At 40.9% G+C, this 16945-nt stretch overlaps 1 protein-coding gene across 25 annotated transcripts in view; it reads right to left on the bottom strand.

Annotated features, from left to right (window-relative positions):
* The window catches only part of LOC139751952 (uncharacterized), a 331514-nt gene that overhangs the window by 130075 nt on the left and 184494 nt on the right, over window positions 1-16945 (bottom strand). Inside the window, exons 5-6 of one of the 25 annotated variants that reach the window (XM_071667696.1) lie at window positions 16601-16745; window positions 16049-16261 (exon numbers count right to left, since the gene is read on the bottom strand). The exons of 21 other annotated variants lie outside the window; for them this stretch is intronic. In XM_071667696.1, coding sequence (XP_071523797.1) covers window positions 16182-16261; window positions 16601-16745 — 225 coding nt within the window. In that variant the 3' untranslated portion in view covers window positions 16049-16181. 3 more of the 25 variants (XM_071667680.1, XM_071667660.1, XM_071667661.1) reach the window with 3 other exon arrangements.

The raw sequence follows: 16945 nt of genomic DNA, 5'->3' as shown, positions 1-16945 counted from the left end.
ATAATCATGATACATCAACATGGAAACCTTAGCAGTATCTTACTGGTTCAAAGATTCCCAAATGATCATTTTCCATATGAGATTTATTGCCTTAATTTACCATCATATGGATTTAGGACAAATTATTTCAAAAGATTCAAAAGAACTTTCTGAGCCTTCTTTTCAAAGACAAAATTAGCAAAGAGAAGACGTTTCTCTAAAACAATGCCTCCAGCATCAAGGTTTCTACCACAACAATGAATGTGACCATGTGACCCTGACCTGTGACCTCTGACCTCCAAAACTGATAATGATGATAATGATGCAGAGCTTTTCTTAAAGCATCTGTTATATGAGTTTAACCACAAACCATGAGGATGCCGCCAAGTATTAGTGAAAACCTGATACCATTTAGCTCATAATTCCAGATACATTTTAAACAGCATTGGATCACTGTTGTTCATGTATCTAATCATTTGTTTTAAATCAAAACCTACTTCAATGAGATTATGTTACATGAAAATAAAACATACATGAAAACAAACACACACCCGTGTGTGTACATATATTGATGCTGTTTTCCTGTGGGGAGGGGTAACAACAAGAATGGATGAAGGCAAGTATGAATATATACATGTGTATGTATGTATGTATATGTCTGTGTATGTGTATTTATATGTACATACATGTGCATAAGTGGGTATTTATGTATATATATGTGTATATGAGTGGACGGGCCATTCTTCATCTGATTCCTGGCACTACCTAACTGACACGGGAAAGTGATTATGTACAATAAATAAATAATATGTATACATTTATATATATATATATATATATATATATATATATATATATATATATATATATATATATATATATATATATATATATAAATGCTATCACAGGACTGAATTAGGGCATGTAAGTTACCAGGGAAAGCATAAAAAGGTACGAAAGCCTAGATGTGGATAGTTGGCGGTGCTTTTGGTACACTGTGACAGCAAAAGAATGGATGTAAGAAAATATGGCCTTTTTTAATCTTAGGAGGGATAACTATTAGAGGCAGTGAGGGAGTTTTTATTGAATGGGTAAGGTTTGTGTGCAAGCAGGCAGAGAGGAGAAGGATTGGTAGGTGAGGGTGGGTCTGAAGCAATGTGGTGTTAGGAGGGTCGATCGGGTAAGTAATGAAATGGTTAGAGAAGGTGTGGAAAGGAGTGAATGGATGAGGAGGTTGACAAAGGGGATATATGTGTCAGAAGGGGAGGGCCAAGAAAGGGAAACCAAATTGGAAATGGAAGGATGAGTGAAAAAATTTTGAGGGATCGAGGCCTGAATATACACAGGAGGGTGAAAGGTGTGCATGGGACAGAGTAAATTGAAACATTGAAACAATGTAGTATTGACAACATAATGAATCAGAGAATATGAAGCAGCTGGGGGAAAAATGTATGGAAGGTGAGAACGTTATCTCGGAGAGCAAAAATGGGCATGTTTGAAGGAATAGTGGTTCCAACAATGTTATATGGTTGCAAGGCGTGGGCTATAGACAGGATTGTGAGGAGGAGGGTGGATGTGTTGGAAATGAAATGTTTGAGGACAATATGTGGTGTGAGGTAGTTTGATCAAGTAAGTAATGAAAGGGTAAAAGAGATGTGTGGTAATAAAGAGTGTGGTTGAGAGGGCAGAGTATGGTGTGTTGAAATGGTTTGGTCACATGGAGAGAATGAGTGAGGAAAGACTGACCAAGAAGATATATGTGTCAGAGGTGGAGGGAACGAGGAGAAGTGGGAGACCAAATTGGAGGTGGAAAGAGGGAGTGAAAAAGATTTTGAGTGATCAGGGCCTAACATGCAGGAGGGTGAAAGGCGGGCAAGGAATAGAGTGAATTGGAACGATGTGGTATACCAGGGTCGACGTGCTGTCAATGGATTGAACCAGGGCATGTGAAGCATCCGGGTAACCCATGGAAAGTTCTGTGGGGCCTGGATGTGGAAAGGGAGCTGTGGTTTTGGTGCGTTATTACATGACAGCAAGAAACTGAGTGTGAACGAATGGGGCCTTTGTTGTCTTTTCCTAGCGCTACCTCGCACACATGAGGGGGGAGGGGGTTGTTATTCCATGTGTGGCGGGGTGGCGATGGGAATAAATAAAGGCAGACAATATGAATTATGTACATGTGTATATATGTGTATGTCTGTGTGTGTATATATATGTGTACATTGAGATGTATAGGTATGCATATATGCGCGTCGACGTGTATTTATATACATGTGTATGTGGGTGGGTTGGGCCATTCTTTCGTCTGTTTCCTTGCGCTACCTCGCTAACATGTGAGACAGCAACAAAGCAAAATAAAATAAATATAATATATATATATATATATATATATATATATATATATATATATATATATATATATATATATATATATATATATATTTTATCGAGGATGTAAGGCATGTGTACGTGTAGGAAGAGAGGAAAGTGATTGGTTCTCAGTGAGTGTAGGTTTGCAGCAGGGGTGTGTGATGTCTTCATGGTTGTTTAATTTGTTTATGGATGGGGTTGTTAGGGAGGTGAATGCAAGAGTTTTGGAAAGAGGGGCAAGTATGAAGTCTGTTGGGGATGAGAGAGCTTGGGAAGTGAGTCAGTTGTTGTTCGCTGATGATACAGTGCTGGTGGCTGATTCATGTGAGAAACTGCAGAAGCTGGTGACTGAGGTTGGTAAAGTGTGTGAAAGAAGAAAGTTATGAGTAAATGTGAATAAGAGCAAGGTTATTAGGTACAGTAGGGTTGAGGGTCAAGCCAATTGGGAGGTAAGTTTGAATGGAGAAAAACTGGAGGAAGTAAAGTGTTTTAGATATCTGGGAGTGGATCTGGCAGCGGATGGAACCATGGAAGCGGAAGTGGATCATAGGGTGGGGGAGGGGGCGAAAATTCTGGGAGCCTTGAAGAATGTGTGGAAGTTGAGAACATTATCTCGGAAAGCAAAAATGGGTAAGTTTGAAGGAATAGTGGTTCCAACAATGTTGTATGGTTGCGAGGCGTGGGCTATGGATAGAGTTGTGCGCAGGAGGATGGATGTGCTGGAAATGAGATGTTTGAGGACAAAGTGTGGTGTGAGGTGGTTTGATCGAGTAAGTAACGTAAGGGTAAGAGAGATGTGTGGAAATAAAAAGAGCGTGGTTGAGAGAGCAGAAGAGGGTGTTTTGAAATGGTTTGGGCACATGGAGAGAATGAGTGAGGAAAGATTGACCAAGAGGATATATGTGTCGGAGGTGGAGGGAATGAGGAGAAGTGGGAGACCATATTGGAGGTGGAAAGATGGAGTGAAAAAGATTTTGTGTGATCGGGGCCTGAACATGCAGGAGGGTGAAAGGAGGGCAAGGAATAGAGTGAATTGAATCGATGTGGTATACCAGGGTTGACGTGCTGTCAGTGGATTGAAGCAAGGCATGTGAAGCGTCTGGGGTAAACCATGGAAAGCTGTGTAGGTATGTATATTTGCGTGTGTGGACGTGTGTATGTACATGTGTATGGGGGGGGTGGTTTGGGCCATTTCTTTCGTCTGTTTCCTTGCGCTACCTCGCAAACGCGGGAGACAGCGACAAAGTATAAAAAAAAAAAAAAAAAATATATATATATATATATATATATATATATATATATATATATATATATATAGGATAGGGGAGAAAGAATACTTCCCACCTATTCCCTGCGTGTCGTAGAAGGCGACTAAAAGGGGAGGGAGCGGGGGGCTGCAAATCCTCCCCTCTCATTTTTTTTTTTTTTTTTAATTTTCCAAAAGAAGGAACAGAGAAGGGGGCCAGGTGAGGATATTCCCTCAAAGGCCCAGTTCTCTGTTCTTAACGCTACCTCGCTAACGCGGGAAATGGCTTCACATGCCCTGATTCAATCCACCGACAGCACGTCAACCCCGGTATATCACATCGATCCAATTCACTCTATTCCTTGCCCGCCTTTCACCCTCCTGCATGTTCAGGCCCCGATCACACAAAATCTTTTTCACTCCATCTTTCCACCTCCAATATGGTCTCCCACTTCTCCTCGTTCCCTCCACCTCCGACACATATATCCTCTTGGTCAATCTTTCCTCACTCATTCTCTCCATGTGCCCAAACCATTTCAAAACACCCTCTTCTGCTCTCTCAACCACGCTCTTTTTATTTCCACCCATCTCTCTCACCCTTACGTTACTTACTCGATCAAACCACCTCACACCACACATTGTCCTCAAACATCTCATTTCCAGCACATCCACCCTCCTGCGCACAACTCTATCATAGCCCACGCCTCGCAACCATACAACATTGTTGGAACCACTATTCCTTCAAACATACCCATTTTTGCTTTCCGAGATAATGTTCTCAACTTCCACACATTCTTCAAGGCTCCCAGGATTTTCGCCCCCTCCCCCACCCTATGATCCACTTCCGCTTCCATGGTTCCATCCGCTGCCAGATCCACTCCCAGATATCTAAAACACTTTACTTCCTCCAGTTTTTCTCCATTCAAACTTACCTCCCAGTTGACTTGACCCTCAACCCTTCTGCACCTAATAACCTTGCTCTTATTCACATTTACTCTTAACTTTCTTCTTTCACACACTTTACCAAACTCAGTCACCAGCTTCTGCAGTTTCTCACATGAATCAGCCACCAGCGCTGTATCATCAGCAAACAACAACTGACTCACTTCCCAAGCTCTCTCATCCCCAACAGACTTCATACTTGCCCCTTTTTCCAAAACTCTTGCATTCACCTCCGTAACAACCCCATCCATAAACAAATTAAACAACCATGGAGACATCACACACCCCTGCCGCAAACCTACATTCACTGAGAACCAATCACTTTCCTCTCTTCCTACACGTACACATGCCTTACATCCTCGATAAAAACTTTTCACTGCTTCTAACAACTTGCCTCCCACACCATATATTCTTAATACCTTCTACAGCGCATCTCTATCAACTCTATCATATATATATATATATATATATATATATATATATATATATATATATATATATATATCCCTGGGGATAGGGGAGAAAGAATACTTCCCACGTATTCCCTGCGTGTCGTAGAAGGCGACTAAAAGGGAAGGGAGCGGGGGGCTGGAAATCCTCCCCTCTCGCTTTTTTTTTTTTTTTTTTTTTTTTTTTTTCTAAAAGAAGGAACAGAGAAGAGGGCCAGGTGAGGATATTCCCTCAAAGGCCCAGTCCTCTGTTCTTAACGCTACCTCGCTATCGCGGGTAATAGCGAATAGTATGAAAAAAAAAAAAAAAATATATATATATATATATATATATATATATATATTATATTTATTTATTATACTTTGTCGCTGTCTCCCGCGTTTGCGAGGTAGCGCAAGGAAACAGACGAAAGAAATGGCCCAACCCCCCCCATACACATGTATATACATACGTCCACACACGCAAATATACATACCTACACAGCTTTCCATGGTTTACCCAGACGCTTCACATGCCTTGCTTCAATCCACTGACAGCACGTCAACCCCGGTATACCACATCGCTCCAATTCACTCTATTCCTTGCCCTCCTTTCACCCTCCTGCATGTTCAGGCCCCGATCACACAAAATCTTTTTCACTCCATCTTTCCACCTCCAATTTGGTCTCCCTCTTCTCCTTGTTCCCTCCACCTCCGACACATATATCCTCTTGGTCAATCTTTCCTCACTCATCCTCTCCATGTGCCCAAACCACTTCAAAACACCCTCTTCTGCTCTCTCAACCACGCTCTTTTTATTTTCACACATCTCTCTTACCCTTACGTTACTCACTCGATCAAACCACCTCACACCACACATTGTCCTCAAACATCTCATTTCATACTTAATCGCCGTCTCCTGCATCAGCGAGGTAGCGCAAGGAAACAGACGAGGAATGGCCCAACCCATCCACATACACATGTATATACATAAATGCCCATACAAGCATATATACATGCATATACATTTCAATGTATACATAACATAAACATACACAGACATAAACATGTATCTCTGTGATTAAATGTAACTCCTTTACCATGAGAAATATCACTGAATCTTTTATTATCAAATACACAAAGAATCGTAACGTTGATATTAGTGAAGGGCTATAAAAACTGAATAGCTTTGTTGTAGGCAAAATTTGCATACAGTTCCCTTTCTTGTCCACAAAATTAAAACTTTATGACAAGCTTGATGCCAGACCCAAACACACCAACCTGAATACCACCATCCAGTAATGCTTGTTTGCCAATGCCATCTAAGCGTCTCTTCCTTGTGTATCAATTGACTGTTCTATGTCTTCTATCTCATTTTTGTATCTCCTCTGATGATGTAATCATTACACAAAAGTGCACATAGGTACTTATTGCAATTCATTTTCCTGTGTTTTTTTGCATATACTAGATCATGTGCACCACCGTGACCTCATGCAACTCGTAAATATATATACAGATGCTCCCTAAATTACGTTTCGACTTTATGATGGTGCGGCAGCGATACACATTCAGCAGACTCCGTACTTCAAATTTTGAATTCTGATCTTTTCCCAGGCTAATAATATGTGGTATGATACTCTCCTGTGATGCTGCGCAGTGGCAGTGAGCTGCAGCTTCCAGCATTTTTTGGATTTTTTGTTTTGTGTTTTCACATCCCATCATGTTTACAAAATGCCCATCTGTGCCTCCTATCTCTGGTGAGAAGAAGGGGAAGGCAATCAATCTTGGGATGAAAATAAAGATAATTGCCCAGCATGAAGTTACATCTGAAGCATCAAGATTGTTAACGGCAAGGAAATACTTTATCATAAAATAGGCTTTGTGTTAGATGATTTTCTCCAACTGTAGGCTAATGTAAGTGTTCCCAGAACGTCTACGGTAGGCTAGGCTAAACTATGGTTTTCAACAGCTTAGCTGTACAGTATCAAACAAATTTTTGACTTTGATATTTTCAACTTACAATGGGTTTATTGGAATGTAACCCCACTGCAAGTCGAGGAGTATCTGTGTGTGTGTGTGTGTGTGTGTGTGTGTGTGTGTGTGTGTGTGTGTGTGTGTGTGTGTGTGTGTGTGACGGCAAGAGATTGCGAACGACTATGGCCTTTTGTCTGTTTTCCTGGTGCTACCTTGCTGCTTCCTCTAGGGCGAGGTAGCACCAGGAATGGATAAAGGCAAGCAAGTGTGAATATGCACATGTGTATGTATGTATGTCTGAGTATGTGTAGGTATATGTGTATATGTTGAATTGTATATGAATGTATATGTGTGCGTATAGGTGTTTATGTACACATATGTGCATAGGAGCTGATGAGCCATTCTTCGTCTGCTTCCTGGCGCTACCTTGCTGAAGCAGGAAATAACGATCAAGTATAACAAATAGATAAATATATTCTATCTATTACACTTAATTGCCACCTCCTGCATCAGCGAGGTAGTGCAAGGAAACAAATGAGGAATGGCACAACTAACCCACATACACTTGTATATACATAAATGCTCATACATGCACATATACATTTCAATGTATACCTACATATACATACATATATACACATGTACATATTCATACTTGCTGCCTTCATCCATACCCGTCACCACCTCGCCATGCATATCATTTACACATATCCTAAACCTAATTCTGGCATGCTAAAGAACAATCTTGACTGCAACATGCCAATGCACTCAGCCCCTGGTCCAGACTCAAGGAACTGTCTTCATAAAAAAGCAATACACATCTAGCACAACAAATTACCCTCTGAATTCTGAATTCTGGCATCATTCCCAAGAGCTTGAAACTGACTCACATCACCCCACTCCACAAAGGTGGGAAGCCACCCCAAAAAACTAGCGACTGACAGCATTAACACTGCACACTTATCAAAAAATTCAAATGAGTTCTAAAAACCAACAGAATGAATAGATGGAAGTAAACAGTAAACATAATCCAGAACAACATGGCTCCAGAGTGGCAAGATCTTGCCTAAGTTGCTTGACCACTACGATAGGGTTGTTGAAGATCAAGAAAACAATGAAGATCTAGAAAACAAAGAAAATGCTCACATAATTCATACAAACTGCAAAAGCATTTGCAAATGACCATGGTGTCACAGCACATAAAAAGCAAAAGATGGAAACAAGAAAATTGTAGTTCCAAAAATGTTATATGGTTGTGAGGCATGGGCTATAGATGGGGTTGTGTGGAGGAGGGTGGATGTGTTGGAAATGAGATGTCTGAGGACAATATGTGGTGTGAGGTGGTTTGATCGAGTAACTAATGAAAGGGTGAGAGAGAGGATGTGGCAGTGGGAAGAGTGTGGTTGAAAGGGCGGAAGAGGGTGTACTGAAATGAGTTGGTCACATGGAGAGAATGAGTGAGGAAAGATTGACAAAGAGGATATACATGTCAGAGTTGGAGGGAACGAGAAGTGGGAGACCAAATTGGAGGTGGAAAGGTGGAGTGAAAATGATTTGGAGCAATCGGGGCCTGAACATGGAGGAGGGTGAAAGGCGTGCAAGGAATAAGTGAATTGGAACGATGTGGTATACCAGGGTAAAACATGGAAAGTTTTGTGGGGCCTGGACGTGGATAGGGAGCTGTGGTTTCGGTGCATTGTACATGACAGCTAGAGACTTGAGTGTGAATGAATGTGGCCTTTGTTGTCTTTTCCCAGCACTAGCTACCTCGCGCGCATGCAGGGGGAGGGGGTCGTCTTTTCATGTGTGGTGGGGTGGCGACGGGAATGAATAAAGGCAGCAAGTATGAATTATGTACATACGTATGTATGTATATGTCTGTGCATGTATATATATGTATACATTGAAATGTATGGGTATGCATATGTGCGTGTATGGACGTGTATGTATATACATGTGTATGTGGGTGGGTAGGGCCATTCTTTCGTCTGTTTCCTTGCACTACCTTGCAACGTGGGAGACGACAAAGTATAATGAATATAAATAAATATATTTTATATATATATATATATATATATATATATATATATATATATATATATATATATATATATATATATATACATATATATATATATATATATATATATATATATATATATATATAAGGAGATGGAGTGAGTATTTTGAAGGTTTGTTGAATGTGTTTGATGATAGAGTGGCAGATATAGGGTGTTTTGGTCGAGGTGGTGTGCAAAGTGAGAGGGTTAGGGAAAATGATTGGGTAAACAGAGAAGAGGTAGTAAAAGCTTTGCGGAAGATGAAAGCCGGCAAGGCGGCAGGTTTGGATGGTATTGCAGTGGAATTTATTAAAAAAGGGGGTGACTGTATTATTGACTGGTTGGTAAGGTTATTTAATGTATGTATGACTCATGGTGAGGTGCCTGAGGATTGGCGGAATGCGTGCATAGTGCCACTGTACAAAGGCAAAGGGGATAAGAGTGAGTGCTCAAATTACAGAGGTATAAGTTAGTTGAGTATTCCTGGGAAATTATATGGGAGGGTATTGATTGAGAGGGTGAAGGCATGTACAGAGCATCAGATTGGGGAGGAGCAGTGTGGTTTCAGAAGTGGTAGAGGATGTGTGGATCAGGTGTTTGCTTTGAAGAATGTATGTGAGAAATACTTAGAAAAGCAAATGGATTTGTATGTAGCATTTATGGATCTGGAGAAGGCATATGATAGAGTTGATAGAGATGCTCTGTGGAAGGTATAAGAATATATGGTGTGGGAGGCAAGTTGTTAGAAGCAGTGAAAAGTTTTTATCGAGGATGTAAGGCATGTGTACGTGTAGGAAGAGAGGAAAGTGATTGGTTCTCAGTGAATGTAGGTTTGTGGCAGGAGTGTGTGATGTCTCCATGGTTGTTTAATTTGTTTATGGATGGGGTTGTTAGGGAGGTGAATGCAAGAGTTTTGGAAAGAGGGGCAAGTATGAAGTCTGTTGGGGATGAGAGAGCTTGGGAAGTGAGTCAGTTGTTGTTCGCTGATGATACAGCGCTGGTGGCTGATTCATGTGAGAAACTGCAGAAGCTGGTGACTGAGTTTGGTAAAGTGTGTGAAAGAAGAAAGTTAAGAGTAAATGTGAATATGAGTAAGGTTATTAGGTACAGTAGGGTTGAGGGTCAAGTCAATTGGGAGGTAAGTTTGAATGGAGAAAAACTGGAGGAGGTGAAGTGTTTTAGATATCTGGGAGTGGATCTGGCAGCGGATGGAACCATGGAAGCGGAAGTGGATCATAGGGTGGGGGAGGGGGCGAAAATTCTGGGAGCCTTAAAGAATGTGTGGGTCGAGAACATTATCTCGGAAAGCAAAAATGGGTATGTTTGAAGGAATAGTGGTTCCAACAATGTTGTATGGTTGCGAGGCGTGGGCTATGGATAGAGTTGTGCGCAGGAGGATGGATGTGCTGGAAATGAGATGTTTGAAGACAATGTGTGGTGTGAGGTGGTTTGATCGAGTAAGTAACGTAAGGGTAAGAGAGATGTGTGGAAATAAAAAGAGCGTGGTTGAGAGAGCAGAAGAGGGTGTTTTGAAGTGGTTTGGGCTCATGGAGAGAATGAGTGAGGAAAGATTGACCAAGAGGATATATGTGTCGGAGGTGGAGGGAGCGAGGAGAAGTGGGAGACCAAATTGGAGGTGGAAAGATGGAGTGAAAAAGATTTTGTGTGATCGGGGCCTGAACATGCAGGAGGGTGAAAGGAGGGCAAGGAATAGAGTGAATTGGATTGATGTGGTATACCGGGGTTGACGTGCTGTCAGTGGATTGAATCAGGGCATGTGAAGCGTCTGGGGTAAACCATATAAAGCTGTGTAGGTATGTATATTTTGCGTGTGTGGACGTATGTATATACATGTGTATGGGGGTGGGTTGGGCCATTTCTTTCGTCTGTTTCCTTGCGCTACCTCGCAAACGCGGGAGACAGCGACAAAGTGAAAAAAAAATATACATATATATATATATTCATACAGATTCGCCATTTCCCGCATTAGTGAGGTTGCATTACGAACAGAGGACTGAGCCTTAGAGGGAATATCCTTGCTTGGCCGAGTTCTCTGTTCCTTCTTTTGAAAAATTAAAAGTTGGAGGGGAGGATTTCCAGCCCCCCTGCTCCCTCCCCTTTTAGTTGCCTTCTACGACATGCAGGGAATACATGGGAAGTATTCTTTCTTCCCTATCCCCTGAGATAATATATGGTGTGGGAGGTAAGCTGCTAGAAGCAGAGAAGTTTTTATCAAGGGTGTAAGGCATGTATAGAAGTAGGAAGAAAAGAAAGCTATTGGTTCCCAGTGAAGGTCGGTCTATGGCAGGTGTGTGATGTCCCCATTGTTGTTGAATCAATTCATGGCTGGGGTGGTCAGGGAGGTAAATGCAGAAGTTTTGGAGAAAGAGGCAGTCTATTGGGGATGAGCGGGCCTGGGAAGAGACAATCATCATTCCCTGATGATACAGCACTGGTGGCTATTCAAGTGAGAAACTGCAGCTATTCAAGTGAGAAACTGTAGCTATTCAAATGAGAAACTGCAGGAGTTGGTGACTGAGTTTGGAATAGTGTGTAAAAGGAGAAAGTTGAGAGTAAATGTGAATTAAAGCAAGGTTATGAGGTTCAGTAGGGTTGAGGGACAAGTTAGCTGGGATGTAAGTTTGAATGGAGAAAAATGGGAAGAAGTGAAGTGTTTTAGCTATATGGGAGTGGACATGGCAGTGAATGGAATCATAGAAGAGAGTCATAGGGTGGGGGAGGGAGCAAAGATTCCGGGAGTAATGAAGAATGTGTGGAAGAAGAGAGTGTTATCTCATAGCAAAAATGGATATGTTTGAAGGAATAGTAGTTCCAACAATATCATATGGTTGAGGCATGGGCTATGGTTGTGAGGAGGATGGTGGATGCGCAGGAAATGAAATGTTTGAGGACAAGAAGTGTTGAGAGGAGATTTGATCAAGTAAAGAATGTAAGGGTAAGAGAAAGGTATGGTAATAAATAGAGTGGTTCAGAGATCAGAAAATGGTGTGTTGAAATGGTTTGGACATATAGAATGAATGAATGAGGAAAGGTTACCAAAGAGGATATGTGTCAGAGGTGGAGAGAACAAGGGAAAGCGGGAGACCAAATTGGAGGTGCGAGGATGGAGTGAAAAAGATTTTGAGCAATTGGGGATTAAACATGCAGGAGGGTGAGATGCATGCATACAATGGTGAACTAAAACAGTTTGGTGTATCGGGGTCAACATGCTGTCGATGGACTGAACCAGGGCATGTGAAACGTCTGGGGTAAACCTTGTGTGTGTGTGTGTGAGTGGAGGGCCATTATTCATCTGTTTCTTGGCACTACCTTGCTGACACGGGAGACAGTGAACAAGTATAATGTCAAGTATATATCTATTATTCATAAATATTCACCATTTCTCGCGTCAGTGAGGTAGCACTAAGAACTGAGGACTGAGCCTTAAAAGGGAATATCCTCACTTGGCCCACTTCTCTGTTTCTTTTTGGAGGGGAAAAAAAAGAGCCTCCACGGTAAAAAACTTAGTTCCACAAAGACCTGTATATGCACCCCTCCTCTTCCTCATTTCCATATCTGTTATTCGCATAAACAAGAGCCAGCTTCATATCATATCTTGCAGATGATACATGGATAAGTATGGAAATCTCATCAAAAGACGATGCAGAAATGCTACTAAGAAACATAACTGAAGTCTTGACCTAGGCAACTGAGAGCAACATGCTTTTCAAAGGAGATAAGTTTCAAGTCTACCAGGAAGGGGAAATGAAATAAAAAATAAAACAATACAGGAGAGATAAAGATGCTATTATAAACCAAGTGAATAATGTGAAAGACCTCAGAGTAATGATATCTAATGACCTAGTGTTCTGAGAACTTAACAAAACAAAGAGTGTCTTCTGCAGAAGGATGGTAAGCTGGATCCTGTAGACCTTTATCACAAGGGAAAAAGCTAACGATGAGATCATTCAAAGCACTAATTCTTTCACAAACTGAATATTGTTGTGTTCTAACATCACCTTCCACAGCATTTGAAACTGCAGAATTAGAAAGTGTTCAGAGATCTTTTAAAGCCCATATCATTATCAATGAGTTGAAGAAATCAAATTACAGGGGAATAGCTCCAGTCTCTTATCCTATACACCTAAAAATGGATATGGCAGAGGTATATCATCATCCATTCCTGAAAATCCTTCAGAAATAACATCCTACTAACATAACAGGCATGAAAGACTTAAATAGCACCTCTGAAATCCTAAGGTGTGATACACACAAAATAAGAGAAGACCTTAAACATCTGGGGCCCAAGACTCTACATCTTGCCTGCTATCACAATCAACTAAAATTGTATCTACTTGCATATTCCAGGTCAAGAGATATGAGGCCAAAAAGATGAGTATGAAATAAAGTAAGATCTTGTAAAATGAACATAACTTTTTACAATAAATGCATGTTAATTGCAGACATATAAATGCTAAAAGCAGTCTGGTTACACTTATACCTATCATGGTAAACTCCTTTTACCTGAACATATCATGGTAAACCCAGTTAACCTGAAAGTCCAACAAACAAGCATTAAAAATTCACAAAAACTGATGCATCATCTAGATAAAAAACATCAGACTAGTACCTTTGTGATCCTCAAAATTATGTTTGCCAAACAAAAAAATCTTTTTCCGACACATAAGAGCTTAACCTACATTAAAATGGGATTAATGAGTTGTTGAAAATGATAGTCAAAGATACTCTCTTAAAACACCAATAAAGGCTTGGTAATATTCTAAAGATATCTACGTTATCAATGAAAATCTTTAACTGAAGAATGAAATCATCCATTTTCCTACCAGAACAGTTATTTTGAAAAGAAGGTTCTCAAAAACAGAAATAACAGATATCATATGAAGTTTTATTAGCAATAAGTCTATTATGTACCATTAAAATAGTATACAGTATAATGTGAATACATATTTAACCATTCTCTGAAGGTGTTTACAGACTGTAATATCTCTATAAGGCAACCTTATATTCTCTGACCTCAGTCAAAAGTTAGGGATTATTTCTTAATGTGTAATTGAGAAATAAAAACCCTTTACAAACCACATAAAAAGAAAATGACAGTATCTCATAACTTCTTATCTTTGGTTCAACTAAGTATAAAAAAAATGATAAAGCTACTATTTTATAATGCACAAGGATTACAAAGTATAAATCATAATAAGCTAAAAAAAAAAAAAAATACAAGAACTTTAGCAATATAACAGGTAAAACAACTACAATATCATTATCTTCATAAAGTAAATCCCATCAACTTACACATCAAACAAATTAGAATTATGAGATCACATTGACTGCTATAACTTCCATATCCAACAGACTAATTCCTGTATTTTTTTCTTAACTTTATGAACGTGTGTGTGTGTGTGTGTGTGTGTTGTATGTTGTATGTATGTATGTATGTATGTATGTATGTATATATATATATATATATATATATATATATATATATATATATATATATATATATATATATATATATCCCAGGAACTCTTTCCAAGAGCTCATACAGGTGTAAGGGTGAACTTCTTCCAGTATGATGAAAATGATGGACTCCTCTGGAGTAAGAAGTTCTTTGATGTGACTCTACTCCCAATGACACGCCCTTACCAAAAGTGACTTGTCACCAGAGATGTAACTGCAAGCAGGTGAAGTCCAGTAACACCTAAATACATCCATACACACACACACACAGATATATATATATATATATATATATATATATATATATATATATATATATATATATATATATATATAAGGTGGACTTTGCAAACTATATCTTAAATTTATGCACTGATCATTTCTCAAATATTGAGGGAGCTTGTGTACATGCTGTATACCGTTCAAACATTACTGGTGTTATCATAGTGATGGCAGTCATGTCTAGAATGAAGATTATAATAGTGGTGCTGGACCTTCATACTGCTGTGGCTGCTGGTGCTGAACCTGATGCTGTGGATGCCTTGCACGAATGTGTCGATGTAGCGCACTTGAGTCTGCTGAGCGGAAGGTGCAGGTGGGGCATAAATATGGCTTCTCTCCAGTATGAGTACGCAGATGTTTCTTCATATCGCCACGGCGTAGAGCCCGATAGGGACACCAGCCACATACAAAAGGCTTTATTTCACTCTCTACTGGTCTGCTTGTGCCCGCATCAACATCACTTATTCGGCCCATACAGGAGGCTTGGTGATCGGCCAGCCCCAGAGAGCCTGCTTGGAGTGTACCGCCCCGTCGTACAGCTGCCATCACTGCCACCAGGCCACCACGCGGCTGCAAGGAAACCACCACATCAGCACTGCAATCCGTCAAGCAAACTGCCCACGAATACTCATGGATCACACACATTTCCACGTTTACTTTCTCTTTGTGGAATCCTTTCTGATGTAGAATGGAGTGGCAGTGATCTCATTTCCTGGCGGAATATTAGGAAGCACATGTGCCTTTCAGTATGATGTTCCTTGAAGGTAAAGTTGGTAAGGAAAGATCATCAAGAGGGTGTACCAAGATAAATCTATCTAAGATGTGTGAGAGGAGGAGTCACTGTAGGACAGTAAAGGTGAATCAAGAAGCTGAGGCGGGTGGGAAGCCACAGCTGGTTGTGACTGGGAGGGAGTGAGCTGTGAAGAAGTATTTGAGGTCTGTGGTAATAAGGGGAGTGGAGAGGGACTAGTGAGTTGTGATGAGGGTACAGGGGACTGCTTGGGTATTTGGGATGATACAGACTGAGAGGGTAGCTTAGAAAGTTGTGTTGGTAAAGAAAGAGAGGAAGGTTTGGGATGCTGTGTTGGCAATGGCTGTGGGGCCAATTTAGGAGTTTGTGATGGAGACTGTGGGGACAGACCAGAGCTTTGTGATGACCTGGGCTGAAGCTCAGTGTATTTAATCTTGTGGACACCTAACAGATGTCTACGAAAGTTACTCTTGTCACCAGACATGTAGACACAGAATGGACACTTGTAAGGCTTCTCGCCAGTATGTGTCCTAATGTGCTTGTTCAGGTCAACACGTGATCGGGAACTGTAGTGGCAGTAGAGACACGGGTAATGTCGCTCTGCAACAATGGAGCTAGCAGTACGGCCCTGGCCCATGGTCCAACCTGTAGAGGAGCCAGCAACCACTTCCCTAGACGACCAGATAGGTGGGGGGCAACTCATCAATCGGGTCGTCTCCGCTCCAGTCGCCGTCAACGTCCCTGGCCCGCACTGCAACAGACAACCCGCCTGTCAACCAATGCCTCACACCAGCACGCAGATCATCCTCACCTCCACCATCACCCACGCCATAAATTTAACAAATTATCAAAAGTGCTTTTTCCTAAAATCCGTTTACTTTTTTTGGGCTTGTCTTTTCTTCTAAATAAGGATTCTATAACCTTAACAATATTTCCATAAAAATTTTCTATTAACACATAATTACCCAATAAAGCCATTCATACATCTTTTTTCCGCAATTCTTTTTCTTTCACAGTATGACGGTTCAAGGACTGAGGAACGGAACAAAGTTTTGGACATGTCTTGTGCGGACATGTCGATGCACATTACTTTTGTGTGCAGCACGGTATGGGCAATGTGGACACTGGAAGGGTCTTTCCCCTGTATGCGTTCGGATGTGACGTGTCAGGTCCATTGATGAGCGGAAGATGCGTCCACACAGCCCACACACCAGCTCCCGACGTAGCCACCGTGCCTAGAACAAGACACGCCACCCTTAGTTACGCCCTCTCCCAATGATATATCCATGCTAAAGTTATAATTCGAATATCTTAAACGGACACATATACTTCCTGTTTACAATATACCTCAGCTTGATAGATACAGCTATGCTTAACACTGAACATGTACACATATCGGACATGCATAACATGCAAATATATTTCTAATGTAACA

Source organism: Panulirus ornatus, chromosome 12 (genome assembly GCF_036320965.1).
Source record: "Panulirus ornatus isolate Po-2019 chromosome 12, ASM3632096v1, whole genome shotgun sequence".
Taxonomy (NCBI): domain Eukaryota; kingdom Metazoa; phylum Arthropoda; class Malacostraca; order Decapoda; family Palinuridae; genus Panulirus; species Panulirus ornatus.
The sequence above is the reverse complement of the archived record's forward strand: the minus strand, read 5'-3'. Positions and strand labels throughout refer to the sequence as shown.